Here is a 17221-nt window from a genome sequence, read left to right as displayed (position 1 = left end):
TAAATATATCGAAAATGATTTAGTTTTGACAGTTTAATTGATAAAGGTCAAATTTCCAACCTCCAATCACAGGTCGAAGTTTTTAAGAGACAAATATAATTCTTTTTTTTTTATTTTGGAGACAATATCTAATTAGAAATTTGAATCCATTCCCAATATAAATGATCGTTTTTTCAGTCAACTTTATTTTTTTTAATGGATTTAACTTTTACGACTTTAATACCGTCTGTTTGAACATTATACTGATAAAACCAAGTTTTTTTTGACAGTTTCAAAAATACAATTTTTCTAAATACAACAATGCATAGGTTAATTTTACCCATCTAAGAAATCCAGAAAATTAAAAATCTTTATTAAGTTTTTGAAGTAAAATATGACGCGTTACATGCGATTTTCAATAAACTAAAAACGATTTTTTTAACATAATTCTTTTGTATCGTATCTATTCGTTAATCAAAGTTCATAGTAAAACAACAAAGTTTAAGACAAATTGTTGAATTAACTAACAACCTCTTTGGTGTTTTTTGAAAACTACAAAAGTCTCCAGATCAACACAAAACTCTGCTCACAACACAATCTGACATTCCTGAATCCATTTCTTTTATTTGTTCCTCACTATCTAATCCAAAATCTAAATTAAAAATCTGAAAAAAAAAGCATAATACTGCCAAGTTAAGACATACGGCTAAGATCATTACATACCTGTAAGCCCGAATATTAAAAGTTGCATACTAAAATAGACCATAACAAGTGTTTTTTTGGTTTTATTTTTACTGAAAAAAAGCAAGCCCAGTGAAAATTAAAAAAAACTAAATCGCAAAATCTTCATGAGATTTTTAGTACTAAGTTGCAAAACAATAAAAATTGTATTTCTTAAATAATAAATATAAGAGAGAATAACGTTAAATGCGTATCAACAATGAAAATTTAGTACCTACAATTAACTTAATCTTCCCTTACAATAAATTATCAAAAATGTTCACAATTGATCAGAATTAGGCTATTCATGAGTGCTTTGCAGTAAACAATTAATGACAAAGATAGTTTTTTCTATTTTTGTAAATTCTACATTTTTGTGATTAATAATACCTACTATAAAGAGAAGAGGTCAAGGAAAACATTCCCATTGAATCGAACGAGCAGCATCAGCAAATCTTCCACTAGCACTCGTGGTACCACACTGAATCTCATGAATGAATCGCATCCTCCATCCAATAAAGAGGGGTGCATCTGAGTTCTGATTGGCAACGACGCTCAGCTCCTCCTCTGCGGTACTCCGTATCTCCCCACTCGTAGTATAAGTCGATGCAAAGAATATAAAGCACACCGAAGTCAGTCGTCTGCTAATACAACGTGCACCACGCAAATATACACGGTGGTTCAGTGGTGCCATCATGTTCGTGTACGGTGGTTTGGTGTTGTGGAAATTCTTCGCCCAAGAAATGTCGGCGATGATTCTAACAGTGTTCCTGGTGGTTCTACTTCTCGTACGGACCCTTCAGTTGTTGAAGGAAGCGAGCTCTCTTCCCCCGGGACCTTGGGGAGTACCCATCCTGGGATCTCTCCCGTTCCTCAAAGGAGATTTACATCTCCACTTCAGGGACTTGACGCACAAGTACGGGTCTCTGATTTCCACGAGGTTGGGGTCTCAACTCATCGTGGTACTCAGCGATTACAAGATGATCCGAGATGCTTTTCGGAAAGAAGAATTCACCGGAAGACCCATCACGGAGTTTAGCACTCTCCTCGACGGATATGGTGAGTACCGAGTACCACTCAACGAGGTTGGGTTTGAGTAAGGTTTTTAGGTGTCATCAACACCGCCGGAAAACTGTGGAAGGATCAAAGGAAGTTCCTTCATGACGGGTTGAGACACTTCGGGATGTCGTACATCGGAAGTCGGAAGACTCAGATGGAAAATCGCATCATGAAAGAAGTGGAGGAGTTCTTGTCAATGCTGGCGGGCCACAAAGATGACCCGGTGGACTTGAACCCCATTCTGGCAGTATCGCTGTCCAACGTGATCTGCGATATTCTCATGTCGGTGCGGTTCTCCCACAACGACGAAAGATTCAAGAGGTTCATGTTCCTAATCGAAGAAGGTTTCAAGTTGTTCAGTTCGTTGGAGGCGTCGTTCTTCATACCGATCCTGAAGTACTTACCCGGGCAGCGGCAAACCCGCGAGAAAATAGCCAAAGTACGTTGTTTTGATGCAGTCTCTGTATTGATGGTACTAACGAGTTGTCTTTAGAATCGTTTGGAAATGGCGCAGTTCCTCCAAAAGACCATCGAGGAGCACCGTCGGACGTTCGACCCGTCGCATCTCCGCGATCTTCTCGACACTTATTTGTACGAAATCCAGAAGGCAAACGAGGAGGGTACCGGCCACGACCTGTTCGAAGGAAAGGATCATGGTAGGTCTTCTTCTTGGTGATCTGGTCGTGTTCTAATTGAAGAATTTAGATCGGCAGATCCAGCAGATCATGGGCGACCTCTTCTCCGCGGGAATGGAAACCATCAAGAGCTCCCTTCAGTGGGCGGTCCTCTTCATGCTACATCACCCCGAAGTGATGAAGGCAGTGCAAGAAGAGATGGACCAAGTGGTGGGTCGCCGCCGACTCCCGAAACTGGAAGACTTACCGTATTTGCCAGTGACCGAGTCGACCATGTTGGAAGTGATGAGGATTTCCAGCATTGTCCCAATGGGCACGACGCACGCGCCCACGAGGTACGTGCACCCATAAAAAAGTGAAAGTGTCAGAGACGTTTCAAATTTTGCGGTCGATGACCCAGACGATCATTTCCCAATCAATTTCATAAGCACACGCAGGACGACTAACGCATTTTACGTAATTTCAGGGACCTGAAACTCAACGGTTTCCACCTGCCCAAGCACGCCCAGATTGTCCCATTACTCCACTCGGTTCACATGGACCCGAATCTCTGGGACGAGCCGGAAAAGTTCAATCCGAGTCGCTTCATCAACGCGGAGGGTAAAGTGGTGAAACCAGAGTACTTCTTGCCTTTCGGTGTCGGACGACGAATGTGTCTTGGGGAGATTTTAGCCCGGATGGAAATCTTCTCCTTCTTTTCGTCGTTGTTGCATTCTTTTCACATTTGTGTTCCTAACGGGGAAACGTTGCCTAGTTTGAAGGGAGTGGCTGGGGTTACCATCAGTCCCAACGCCTTCAAGATCTGTCTAAAGCCAAGACCCATGGAATGGGACTTGATGGGTACCATCAGATCTGCAGGGAGCCATTAAGATGGCGGAGCACGGTGACCGAAAGCGTTTCCTATTTATTTATACCGAGGCGTAGTACTTGTACATTTCAGCATTTTATTTAAGAGATCTCCGACTTGTTCGGCTGTGCATTTTAAAGTGTTCATTCATTGTTAGTATTATTATTATTTTGAAGATTTACTGATCTGTGTGCTAGTCACGTCATTCATTTTCAATCACCATTTATGTTGCCGATTTTATACCATTGTACCATGTTACCTTTATAGGCAACTGCAAGGTCATTTTATCATGTTAGATTTAAGCTTTGTAAATATGACTTTTGTTTTAAACACGCAAGATGTAACTATAATATTGTTATGTTTAATTATTTTTAACGAAAAACAACATTAATATCATTTTTTATTTAAACCAAACGCATTTTATTTCGACTCTTCGACCTCAACAAAACAAACTGGTAAATGTCAACTCGTGGACTTGTGGCGTGAGGGTGATGCCGCAATGTCCGCTCACACTAATGTCTTCCGTGCAGGAAATTTTGAAATTCTTAATTAGAATTGCGCCATAAAGAAGTAGAATCATCTTGGCCAACTCGTCACCGACGCACATCCTCTTACCTACGAACCACGAAATTCAAAAAATTTCTCCTCAATCATCGAAATTTTGTCAACATTCTTACCAACTTGGAACGGTATGAACGCTTCCGGTTTGAAAAACTTCCCCTCTTCATCGATAAACCGCTCCGGTCGAAACCGCTCCGGTTCTTCCCACACTCCCGGATCCATATGAATGGCCCATTGTAACGGTACAACCATCGTTCCCTTGGGAATCCGAAACCCATCAATCTCAACTTCACCCATTGTCCCATGAGGAATCCCCACAGGAACCACCGACCGAATCCTCTGCGCCTCTGCAATCGACGCTTCTAGATAAACCGACACCTCCGTGTCGTCCAAACTCTCCCGGATTTTATCCTGGACGTCTTGGTTCAACGCCACGTACAACAAGTACCACCTCAACGTCGTCAGCGTCGTGTCCAAACTCGCGCCGAACACGTCCGCCAGGAGATGATGGAACTGCTCATCATTGTAAAACTCTTCTTTGTCGCCGTCGTCGCGTCGCTCTCTTTCAGCGAGGAACGCGCTAATGAAGTTATCAGAGGTTTTGCTCTTTTGTTCCTCGATGATTCTTTCGTAGATTTTGTGGGTTTTGTGTTTGCCGTCGAGTAAAAACTTGATGATTTGGTGGTATTTTGGTAGGAACCTCAAGAAGGGTAAGAAGTTGAGAGGGCCGGCGACTCCGATGTGTTTGGTGCCTTCTTCTTGGAGGTGTTGGAGCCATTTCCAGGTTTCGTCGTCGCGAGGCCAGGATTTGCCGAAGACGAGTTCGTTGATGGTTGAGCCGAGGCTGTGGCGGAGAGGGGCTAGGGGGTCCAAAGTGGAGGAGTCTTGGCTTTTCAAGAACTGCGAAATATTTAGTTTTTTGTTGAATTTTTCCCGGTACCCACCTGCACTAGATCCAAAACGTTGCGAGTAATGAGATTCTGCATTCTGGGTTTGTTGGGACTGACTCGGGAAGCCCCCATCATACGAAGAGTGGTGTGGACGAATTTGCGTTGGTCTTTCCATAGATCGCCTTCCGCACAAATCAGTCCTAGAGGAAACAGTATATTATTATTGTACTGATGATAATTGGGTAATTTTATAGGATGATGTAATTTCGCCCTAGTCCAAAAACCGAAGAAAACAAAACTATTATCGAGTCCGCAATTACGTAATTGAAATACCTGTAATAAATTCTGCGTATCTGACTAAGACCGTACGTGGAAGTAAAAATATAAAAGTCCCGAGGCCGTTGTCTTACGCCAAGGCCCCCATAAGTGCACAAGGGCGGTCGTTAACACGACTTTCCACTCGTTAATTAAGATTTCTTTCGTTCATTATCCACGTTTGAAAACGAAGAAATCCATCTAAAGGGCAGTTGCAGAGAGTAAAAAAATTGGAAAAATGAAGTTAGGCAGAATTCCGCTCGGAGAAGAGTTCGTTCAACACTAACAAGACGGGAATGCCGTTCACGTCAGACTATGACTAACTGACCACTGTCACTATCGTTCGGACGTCGGAATGTTGCTACAGTGGAATTATAGGAATGTCTTTTGTATTTAAATTACCTTATTTTTCCAATTTATGCTGATCAATGGGAAAAAAATTGTGCGAGTTTTACTCTGTTCGCGCCAGAAATGCAAATGGGGGTCAGGGGACTTGCTATTTTTAAACTCGTCAGGAATTCAAGGGGCACTTTTTACAGAAATTATATAACCACGAAAGACCATCACCCCAAGGCGTTTATATATAAAATTTTGTCAAAAGAAGTCGTGGTAATTTTTTCATATTCAGGATCAAATTATGATTTTTCAACAGAACACTCCTTATAATATGTAGCCCATTAACCAAATTCTAGAAAAAATTGGTTTGTAATCACGGAACTTGACAGATGCTTGAAATCCACGGCTGCCAACATAAAATTCTACAGTTTGACCAATCAAATCGCTGTCAATTCCTGGTTATTTTTTCTGCGCCCCCTGCCAGTACCGTACTGGCATAATTTGAACATCCTGTTGAAGGTACCGAGATGGGATAATAATTATGACGTAAAACCACAGTGACACACTAACCCAGTGTCGAACAAAAAGCGGACTCCCGAAACTTGAGTGTCGTTGAACTCGGATAAGACGGACCGAAGAGAAATGAAGATTTCACCGGAGCTGTGTGGGATCAATGATATTTCGGGGCAAGGCAAACAAAATGCGAAACATGCAAATAAAAAAAGGGGAAATTGGACGAGGATCTACGAAAAAAAAAAAGAATTAGAAAATTCTACTTAAATTAACGCAACATTTTCCATAGTGAATTTAGCTCGAGATGCCGAAACAGATAAAACATACCAAACCCTTTCATGATCCCATGAGTCAGATGTAAAGGTGCCCGACCGGAGGCAACGTCCTTATTGAAGATTTTTTTGATGAGTTTGACATCGGTTACGACGACGGTGTAAATACTTCCCAGGTAAAGACCGTAAATGGGGCCATATTTATGGGCGAGATCCATGAGGGTCAGGTAAGGAAACTGAGGGTTTAACCAAGCTAGGTAGCCGATTATCGGTACATTCCATGGACCTGGAGGTAAATTATGGGTCGTTTTGTACCACCTGACGCAGGTGGCGATGAGAATCAATGCCAACGACAAGATCCAAAAGGTTTCCATCTGAAAATAAAAGAGCTTTAGTGTGTTTTAATTATCGGAAAAAAACGCGCATTTCTGAATATTCATATACAAATTCAATTATTTTGGAAATCAAAATCAATAAGTGGGCCAAATCTAATAATTAATTATAAATCAAAGTATCAAATCAAAGCAAAAAACGGTAAATTAACAATTTTTAACCCTTGAGAATAAACCGCATTGTTCTATTCGTTTTAGTTCCGAAGATATAAAGCTTCAAACATTCCTATTTTTTGTATTTTGAACGCACAAAAATTAAAAATGTTGAAAATACAGCGTGTTTCAAAAAGATTTTCATATAAGTATAGCTCATTGCTATCAGTCAGTCCACTTTCCTGTGTAAATTTTCGAAAATTCTTGGGTGTAAATCTGGCTTTCAATTCTTTAGGGTGAAAATTAAGGGAAAATTGAAGGTGACGGTTTTTGAGGTTAACATGTTGTCAAAGTTGAATGTATTAATCAATAATTAATTAAACATTTTCTAAAAAAGAAATGTTTCAATAGAGATTTAATAAGTTTTGGCAACCTTATGTAAACGCTTTTGCTGCCAATTGTTACCAATAAAAATCACTAAGGGCTGCTGCCAACTTAACTTTTTAATGAGTGGACCGATAGTAATGAGCTCTGGTATAGTTGCCCACGATTTTCCGTATAAATTAAAAAATGCCGCTTTACGAAGATAATGATTAGAACGTTGGTTAGATAACTTCAAAATACTTTTTGAAAATTATTAATTCGGTACTAATCTAGGACAACTGCATCACTGAAGAGATAAAACTGACTCCACCTCTGCTTAGTTTTCTGTTTCTTGTTTAATTTCTTTCCCTATAGGCCATTTTGACGTTTGACAAATGACACTATTGACAGAAGTCCAAAGTAACAGGGCTAGTTCAAACACAGTACAATGCGAGCGGCACAAATGGAATTACATTCCAAAGGTAATGAAAGAAAAAGTACACAAAAAACGAACTAGAAGCTAAAATGGTAAAATAAGTTAACCTACAACCACAATTAAAAGAATAAAGAAGAAAGAGAATAATAAAAAGTGAAGATTAAAAAAGAAATGGGGGAATTGATATAAGAAAAAAATTAACAATACAATACTAATTTCTCATCTACTTATATATTTATATTCGGATCACGTTTGGTTGGAGGGACCGGAAAATTTTTGGGCAACCAGTTTGGAAACAAAAAAGTGAGATAAATAAAAAAACGATAAATCCAACTAATGAGATTCAAGAATTGACAAGAAAAAAAAATTTTTGACGTGAAAAAAACTGAAATTAAGTTTAATTTACTTCTCAGTAATTAATTTGTGATTCGATTAATAACTTGTTTGTACAGAATTTATTAATAAGCAAATAATAACTCGAGGGGAATTCTTGATAAATAATGATTCATTGTTATTACGATGTTAAAAATGAAGAAACTTACATCGGATTCCCCCGACCTCGATGGTAGCACCAGAAAAACTGCGGCCCCCAAGTAATAGTTTTGTATCTAATAAATATGTAGTCTGAATAAATTATTGTTGTTTGTCTGATTGTACGGCGAGGAATCATCCAAGAATCATTTAGTACTTGGATCCGAGTGTAGGGTCAAGCACCTTAAGAGCAATGCATCCATTTTTATGAAAATCTAAGGACAACCACTTCTGGGGTTCAATGTATTCAATGGCCAGACGTCCCGTAAAAAAATCTGTGTCTTTTACCAATAAGGATAAGAATCTAGCTCTGTTAGCACACGTGGTGGGAAAAAATTTCATACTTCGCCCACACGCCAAAATGGGGGTTGCTGACCACCTCTACAATGAACATTGCACTCTTATATTATAAAACTCGTTTCTTTAGATGCGATTTACGCTCAGCTGAAAGGTCATTGTGATCGTTTTCATTTTTATATTGTAAAGGTCACTTGCTCGAGGTAAATAAATTTAAATCGTTTCAACGGTCAGCGACGGTGCATTGCCATTTCGTGTTACTTTTCGAATCGTACTGGCGGAATGGGGAGTTTTTCAATGGAGAAAATTCACTTTTTTTCTGTAACAACTTTACCTATAGGTTTCCAAAAAATGCGAGGCAAACTTGCACTTTGACACCAAAAGTGGCACCATTTTTTTATGTTAGCAGAGTTGCTATGAAAATAAAACAAAAAAAATATTTATAAACAAAAATAGAAAATCCATTTGATGTTTCTAAAAATATTAAAGAAAAACCAAAATTATTACGAGAAAACTTGTTACGAAAAAGTGTATTCAAGTTTCTGTGATTAGGGAAAGAAGAATAAAGTTTCCTTGATAGCAAAAAATGTAATTGTTGCCTTTATACATAAGAAGGTATGACTGCAACTATCTATTTTATTTTACACGTCCTTTAGGTTCGATTTTGTTTCTAGCAAGAAACGTCTCCTGCGTCACTTTGGCCGCATTATTCAATGTGGAAATCACCTCTAAAAGTGAAGGAAATTTGTGCATAAAAGTTTGGCAGTGTAATTGTTTATCTAAAACAGATAAATGTAGGTCATCTAATGAAAAAAAAAAGTTGTCTCGGAAACAGATTGAAAAGTTTTTGGTAGAAGCCGTTGTTTTCTTAAAATACATACAGGGTCCGGCAATACTTGTCTCCACCCCTAAAATCGTCTTTAATTTTAAAGAAAAAATTTTGAAAATCCACATATCTGTAATACAAATATTTGAGTTTTTATTTTAAATCTAATGCAAATTGTGTTTAAAATTTGCGAAAAAAACGCTGTCTTATCAAGTAAGTTTTCAAAATTATGACGGCGCAGTGGCAAACTACGTTTACACCCAAATTTCACAAATCCCTTCATTCACTAGCATGAAGATCAGTTTTGATTACTAAGGCATATTACACTTTATGGACACCAGAAATCGTTAATTAACATCGACAAAGCCACAATTTCGCCAAGTAAGACTCATTTGACACAAGATGTTGACAGATGGGTGTAAACGTAGTTCCCAATTTTGATAAAACTTGATAAAACAGCATTTTTTCTTCAAATTTTGAATACAATTTGCATTAAATCTAAAGTGACAACTGAGATATTTTTAACACATCCATATTGAAAACAAATTAAATTAGGGGTTGATTTTACAAACCCCCACACTTAGATAAAAAACACATTTTTAAGACGTCGCGACGCCAAAACTATCAATGATAAAAAACAAATTTTTGCGCCAGCTTCTAGAGCTTGGTCAACTATGAGCGTATGCAAATTTTCAAAATTTTAACTTTAAAATTAAAGACAAAGCAATGCCCAATATACGCTTCGGGATCTGACAGCTTTAGAAAATTGACCAATTCTCTTAAACGGAAACAAAAATCCAAATATTATTTGGTAAATAAATTTAATTTTTTGTACTTGCCATGGTGGTAAACATTTTGAATAAATTTACCTTTTAAAAAGAAATCTAAGATTGCATTTTTAACAGTGAAGTGATTTGATTGACGTTGAATTAAGACTCACGAATTCTACAGGGGGTTCCCGAACTCGCGCCCCAGAGAGAAAGAGGTTATGGAGGCAACAATTCTGAACCAAAATTGCGAAACTAAAATTTTTTGGCTTGAAAAATAATCGAGATAAGACGAAAAAACGGTAGCCAATCCCAAAGCTGAACAGAATTTTATGGGCTTTTACTCAACTTCCAGAACAAGCTTGCGGGATTGGTTGTTAATTTTTTATCCTTTCTCAAATACTATTAAACTTAAGCAATTTTTGTTTTGAAATTTACCATCTGTATTGCTCTCTGAGGTGCGAAATCTGGGATATCCTGTATAATCTTCGTTTTAAATTTTATTAAAATCTATTTACAAATCACAAAGATATTTTACTCAAAAGTCTTAGGTGAGCCACCCTGTATAATTTATTGATTCCTACAGTCATCGTCCACAATATTAAAAACTTCTATCTTATACATTGTTCAGAGTAAAAAATTCCCAACTGGGCCACTAAAAATCGGTTTCAAAGTGGTTTTTTCCTCAAAATAAAGATTTGGTCGTATGAAAAATTGTGAAATTGCCATTTTTTACAAAGATATAGGCTGTCCGGAAAGGCGCGCACTACCGTGGATACTGTATCAATGCCTTTAATTTTGCGAGGCTCTGGGGGACCACCCAATCACCCCCTTTCAAGTTGGTGCGTCACTTTCCGGACACCTGTATGAAGATTCAAATTTTTTTGCAGCCACTGAGACGACAAAAAGTAAAAAAAGACCTTTTACTTTTGCCTTTAAAAAACTTACTGGCGCTAATAGAAAATCATTCAACAATCGAATTTTTAGCACTCATGATTGAACCGTACTTTAGAACACTTTATTGCTTTCTTGTAAAAAAATCTGGTACACACTTTCTGTGTTTAGGCAAATTTGGCATTTCGTTGTCCAATTACATAAATTTTCGTTTGTAGTTTTCTTGTATTTTTCAAGCCAATGTTTTAATCTTTAAGTTTAAAGAAAGAACAGATCATTATTTATACTAGAGCTCATTATTATCGGTCCACTCATTAAAAAGTGAAGTTGGCAGCAGCCCCTAGCGATTTTCATCCGTAACAGTTGGCAACAAAAGCGTTTGACCTTGACGCAACTGTGGCATGCGTAGAAGCTAATCGTCCTGCGCAAGTTTGCCAAAACTTGTTAAATTTCGATTAAAATCTTTCTTTTGCAACACATTTTTAATTAGCCATTGATTAGTACACTCAATTTTGACAACGTGTTAACCTCAAAAATCGCTACATTCAATTCTTCCCTAATTTTTTACATAAAGAATTGAAAGCCTGATTTACACCCAAAAATTATCGAAAATTTACACAGGAGAATGAACAATTGGCAACATTGCACGTACTGTCACATTGATTAATTATCAAAAATACAATTTGTTCCCACACATCAAATTTCGTCAAAAAATACTGACGCGCGTTTCGATAGCAATGCTACTACTAATATTATCAGAGCCATGATTAAACTGATTAAACATTGATTAATTATAAAACTGAATACATACAATAAAATATTTTTCTAAAAAAAGCACTAAGGATTGAAGAGTAAAAGTTTAATGCTAAAATTAACGATTTCTGTGCATTAATTTCACCTTCGAATGAATTTGTTACTTAAAGGAGGTTTTGCGCAAAGCCATGATGCAAAAAAAATCGGAAAAATATTGTGAAAAATGGCTAAAAACTGTTAACAAGATTTTTGAATCAACAATGTCGATCAGCATCGTTCACATAAAACCATAGTTACATTACTCGATCACGAGCCGACCTGACTAACGCCAAATAACAGTAACGTTACTATGCCTTTGAATACTAGAAATTTAAATTAATGAGCGAACAGTTCAGCAATGTTGCCATTTTTTAAATTTTATTTTCGTTCAACTGCGAAAATAGTGTGTGGAATTTTATTCAACAGTTTTTTGATACTCTGAGGGACCACCCAATAACGCCCTTTTAAGGTAGTGCACCACTTTTTAAACACCTGTATATAAACAAAAAACTAAAATTGAATAAACTTCTTGCATGTGTAGCCAAAAAATTAAGAACCCTACTTGTTCCCCGTTTTATTGTGTACAAGATTGAAAAAGAATTATTTTGGTACTTCATAAATAAAAAAGTAATACCCATGACCGCGGGCCAGTCGTAGTGCGTCTAGTATCAAGCGATTAGAATTTAAGAATATATGACATGACTTTAACAGTATTTTGAAAAACTCAAAATATCGCAGTTTTCATTCACCAACAATGTGCTCTTTAGCATTGAATAATAAGACCACAAACTAGAAGGCTTGACTTTCTTTGATTTTTCAGAAAAATATGCAAGAAGTACTTTCTCGCAAACCCACTTCCCCATTTTCGACATGTGTTGTACTCTTTCTCGTATTTTATACGACATTTTTTAAACAATCAGGGACGAAAGGTTATTTCCTAGATTAGCAGCTTCTTTCTCTACGTCTGCAGAAAGTTCTAATTTAATTCTATTTCGTAATAACAACCAATTAAAAAACATAAATGTTACTAAAGTTGACAAAAACAAAACGTCCTAAACGTGGCAGTTGGCGAGAGTGGTAACGAAATGCGCAGTTGACGTTTGTAATGTCAAAAGTCCAATTGAAAAGTTTCAAATACACGCTAGAATTTTACTTTGTGTGAGAAAAATGAAAGAAATTGATAATTTTTACATTGTGAGGTATATCAACTGGGTCCTCAACACCTCCCTCAGATAACCTAAAATAAAATAGACAGTTCCATTACATCTGGGACTTTTACATCGATTTTGCTAAAAAAACATCGATTTTTAATACATATATTTTTATTTTCGATGTAGGTATGTATTTTATTTTACACTCTTGATTTTGGTGATATATTTCGTTTGGTTGGTTGTCAACGTATAATTTTAGAATTTTGTTTATTCTTATTAATCTCCAATTTGTTATTTATTTTTTTATAATTTATTTACTTTTACTTTTGTTTATTACTTAAGGTTTTTATTAATTTTTGTTTTTTTTCGTATTTTCGTAAATAGTATATACAAGGTGATTTTTTAAAAACGGCAGGCGTTGTAGAATTTTTATTTATAAACCGATTTCAAAAATTTTAAAAACAAATTAAATGGTTTTTAATTTACTAGAAACTGATGATTTTAGAATTTTTTTAATCGTCTTAGTATCTTTTGGGCGATATTCAACTTATTTTTTTTTTATTTTTTTTTTCATAATTTGAAAGATATTAATTTTCTTGATTCAGAAATTTAGGCAATACAAGTTAATAAAATCTAGGTGCTTGCTGTCAAATAACACAATACCATTATTGTAATGTCAAAAAACAGCAAATAACAGAAAGGATTGGCAATCTTTTTTGAAATTATTGATAACAAAAGACAATAATAATTACAAATCAGAAAAAACATCTACCTAATTTAATTAAAATACCGTTGAAACGCCATCCCGTTTTTTTCATTGTACAATTGACACCATGCACTTAGTTTTTATTAACCTTTTTGCCTATTTTTTTTCAATTTTGATAATTTTTTTGAAAATATTTTTTGTTAAAAGTAGAACATATTACACATTTTTAAAACAAGAAAATTAATATCTTCCAAATTATGCAAAAAAAATATAGGTGCCAATTTAAAATAAGAAAGTTGAGTATCGCCCAAAAGATACTAAGACATTCAGAAATTTTTTAAAATCATCAGTTTATAGTAAATTAAAAACCATTTAATTTGTTTTTTAAATTTTTGAAATCGGTTCATAAATAAAAATTCTACAACGCCTGCCGTTTTTAAAAAAATCACCCTGTATTTATAGCAACCAACTTTGAGTATCATGATAAATTTAGTTATTTATTGTAAGACAGCGTTTTATCCACGCAACAATATTTAAACGCGAGAATGCAGATCTTCAGTGGATAAAACACGACTGAAGCGCGAATGCAATACAACGATTTATCAACAATCACAAGCCTAAATTATTCAAATTAAATAAAAAAAATAACACGACATTAAACGCCACTTCAAATGTGCCTAGTTATAAATTGTTTACTGTTTTTTTTTTAGTTTCGCTCGTAAAAGCGGCAAAAATGGAAATTGCCTCGATTCCCACAAAAATCCTTAAAGAAACTGAAAAAGCAACTCTACTTTTATTATCAGACAAGTCTAAAAAACATTACGAAAAATAATTCGCTGAATTTAACATAACGGAAACCAATAACTATTAAATTGCGGGTAGAAGAATTAAAAAAAAATTATTTTTCCTACGACCCTATATGAAAGTAGCATTTTCCACACGGTTAAATGACTCCGAAAGTTGATGTTTTCGTACATCCATTTCCAAAAGTAAAAGTCACTAGTGTGATATGAATATATCCGCACAGACCTGTCTAAATTGACAGTTATTTTGAAATACAAATGTAATTCTTGAATTTTTGTCTCAAATATGTAGACGATTCACTGTAAAACAACATGCATAATGATAAAAATGAATTGTTTAGGTCGTTTCTGACAAATCAGTTTTGACAGGTCTGTGCGGATATATTCATATCACACTAGTGACTTTTACTTTCGGAAATGGATGTACAAAAACATAAACCATCTAAATATGTGGAATACGTCACTTTTTTATGAGGTCGTAAAAATGACATTTAAAATAGATAAGAAATGAACTATTGTCGAAATTTATGGTTTCTTTCTGATGATGGAAGGTCGTAGGAAAAATGGTGTACATAACTCGTCGGAAAGTGTCTTTCTTGCACTCGTGTAAAATCTGCACTCGGCTGGCGCCTCGTGCATCTACATTTACACTCGTGCGAAATTGGTCACTTTCCGTACTTGTTATGTAAATATCTATTGGCGCATCAACAGTTTTTTGCGGAAAAAATAGATTGGAAAATAAATAACGGAAGCGATTTCAAACTGAATTGAAAGCAGATTTTAGATATCTTTAGATGCTTTTATCTAATTATAGAATTCTGAAGCCACTTTTGAGCTATTCAAGTGAATTCTAATCTCATTTTTTTGTCTTTCGTGCGTAAATTGTTATTATAAAGATAAAGATTTAGACTAACGTTGTGCTAAATACCAAATTGTTATTGACATAGTAAAGTTCCAGTAATTTTGATTTACGTATTTTGGAAATCTTTATTTACCTTGTTAAAGTAATGACATCTTTTTCCCAATCACATGTTTTGCGGTAATTTTTTCTTGGAAAGTTTGCCAGCGTTTTGTATCAAGTTTTTCTTAGTGTTTCAAGAGCAAGAGATAAAACAATTTGGATCGTTGTCAGTAAGTCAGGGTTAAATAGATAAAGATATTTAGGCCAAACACTAAATCTTGAAGCGATTAGATGTGTCGTTCTGCACCATCATACAATATAAAGTGGGTTAATTGCAACAATAATTGAAATTATTAGCGTATTGTGAGATAAATACAGCGAGTCGCGTGTGTGCTATACAGGGGAAATGAATACTTTTTCAAGAATCCTAATATTCTGAAACATACAGGCGAATCAGAAGAACCCAAAGGAATCCAAAGAAATTCAATTTTTGCGCATCAAAATGTTGGAGAAACGACCAGAATTACCACGCGAAGAAACCATCAACAGTTCCCGCGATGTAGAGATCGGATCTCGTCGATCACCCTTGAACTCTTTGGCCTTGCTACCATTACTCTTCACATGATAAAAACGCATAACCCAATTCTCGCATTCAAAGTAGGTCGTCGTCCTAGATAGTGTCTTGATTTCAGAAAAGTGACTGCTGAATGATATTGTTTGTGTGGTAGATGTACTTTCATAAAGGCCACTGACCCTCAGATTTCACTGCCTTGACGACCTTTCTATGTCAGGGCGTTAAACTCTTGGTCAAAATCTGTCAAAAAAACCTGAGGCCGCCCCGTTTGTTTACATGCGATCTAGAGCACTTTTCCGCAATAAATTCTCTTGTAAACTACTTACTATTTATAATCGGGTGAAATCTGAGATGCAGTTGATTTTTAGAGTGAATGTGTGTTGCGCCCCATTTTCTGTTGATGCGTGGCGCTTGCGAGTGCTTTTGCACTTTCTTATTTTCATATAACACTTTCGGACTCGACTAGATCAAAGGACTGAATTATTGGACATCGACGGACATTTAGAGAGGTCAATAACTGAATAGTGTTGGGAAATAACCTTGCGGGGCAGACGAGACTACTGTCTACCTGTTGCCCACGTCGTTCACAGGACAATGCCCACAACCCCATTTTAGACGCATCTGCTATTCCACCAGGGACTACACAGCGAATTAACAAACAGTGCTGTGCAATCGCCATTTCAACCTCTTCACAATCTTCATTCTCTCATTTTTCTTCTTCTATTTCTTTCAATTCCTTGGTCTTCCTGATTCTGTAAACCCTGCAAATACAACTAAAAATGAAGACGACAAAAACCTCCTACCTTAGAAACTAGTTTAAAATGCGCCAGCTTTTAATTCTGCCATTTTCTCCAAAACGAACGACTGGAAGATTTTCGCAACATCCGGCAAGTTAGAGCTTTGGTGGAAAGCACAAATGCACTTCTTAGATCATTGCACCGTATGCGGGCAAATGTTCCATCCCCGGTACTGACCACTGCTAAACCGCCTGATTACCATAAGAATGGTTGGCTTTACTGGCGGTTGAGGCCGATCACCCTCAGACTAATCTCGATATGCAGATTAAGCGACTCCTCACAGACGATACGGATAAATATATCACCATAAAACTGATGTCGCCACGTTCTTGGCTTGATACTCAAAGAAAAATCACAGCGCGACTCCAAACCCGTCTTTGAGAGGAAAGGGTTTTGGGGTTGGCGGAAAAACAGGGCGGTGCTCACCCGGCGAGACCTACGCTCTTAGTATTTCTAGTAATCTAAAACCGATTTTTTGTCGTCGAGTTTTTGAGTTGAATTTTTTCGGTTCCACTCCATTAATTTAGCAGAGCAGTTGAATCGCCCCAGAGATGTCGAGCACGACAAATCGACAAATTGCATTTCTTCGCAACCTCTCCTCAGGTGCTAATTACAATGAAAAATGTGTATAAGAAACGATGGTAAATGAAAGGTCGGTCGAAGACATCGCACGTGCCTGAACTGAGAGCAGTCATCGAAATCGTGGATATTCGATATCATACCTTGTTTGTATTGCCGGCAGCTGATTACTTTTCACTGTCAGAGGGCTTT

The 17221-nt window shown here is 36.5% G+C and overlaps 2 protein-coding genes across 3 annotated transcripts in view; one reads left to right on the top strand and one right to left on the bottom strand.

The window, feature by feature from the left end:
- The first annotated feature begins 1348 nt into the window (after positions 1 to 1348).
- Positions 1349 to 3569, top strand: LOC148167856 (cytochrome P450 18a1-like). The gene is made up of 5 exons (XM_088045284.1): positions 1349 to 1758; positions 1809 to 2197; positions 2252 to 2414; positions 2464 to 2728; positions 2860 to 3569. The coding sequence occupies exons 1-5, from the start codon at positions 1395 to 1397 to the stop codon at positions 3260 to 3262; spliced, it is 1584 nt and encodes a 527-aa protein (XP_087901410.1). The 5' UTR covers positions 1349 to 1394; the 3' UTR covers positions 3263 to 3569.
- Positions 3570 to 3627: 58 nt separating this feature from the next.
- Positions 3628 to 17221, bottom strand: part of phtm (cytochrome P450 enzyme phantom) — a 29273-nt gene continuing 15679 nt past the window's right edge. The window contains exons 1-5 of one of the 2 annotated variants that reach the window (XM_088045286.1): positions 7954 to 8061; positions 6183 to 6501; positions 4746 to 4891; positions 3918 to 4701; positions 3628 to 3855 (exon numbers count right to left, since the gene is read on the bottom strand). In XM_088045286.1, coding sequence (XP_087901412.1) covers positions 3680 to 3855; positions 3918 to 4701; positions 4746 to 4891; positions 6183 to 6501 — 1425 coding nt within the window. In that variant the 5' untranslated portion in view covers positions 7954 to 8061 and the 3' untranslated portion in view covers positions 3628 to 3679. Of the gene's footprint in view, positions 3856 to 3917; positions 4702 to 4745; positions 4892 to 6182; positions 6502 to 7953; positions 8062 to 17221 lie in introns of those variants that run through there. The other variant, XM_088045285.1, reaches the window with a different exon arrangement.

The sequence above is a fragment of the Gnatocerus cornutus genome, chromosome 9 (genome assembly GCF_029298725.1).
Source record: "Gnatocerus cornutus isolate USDA-ARS CGAHR chromosome 9, icGnaCorn1.1, whole genome shotgun sequence".
Taxonomy (NCBI): domain Eukaryota; kingdom Metazoa; phylum Arthropoda; class Insecta; order Coleoptera; family Tenebrionidae; genus Gnatocerus; species Gnatocerus cornutus.
The sequence above is the reverse complement of the archived record's forward strand: the minus strand, read 5'-3'. Positions and strand labels throughout refer to the sequence as shown.

Excerpts from the sequence above, each read along its gene's own strand:
- LOC148167856 (XM_088045284.1), top strand. The coding sequence starts at position 1,395 with ATGTTCGTGTACGGTGGTTTGGTGTTGTGGAAATTCTTCGCCCAAGAA. Across the intron at positions 1,759-1,808 it reads CACTCTCCTCGACGGATATG|GTGTCATCAACACCGCCGGA; the intron begins GTGAGTACCGAG and ends TAAGGTTTTTAG. Across the intron at positions 2,415-2,463 it reads GTTCGAAGGAAAGGATCATG|ATCGGCAGATCCAGCAGATC; the intron begins GTAGGTCTTCTT and ends TGAAGAATTTAG.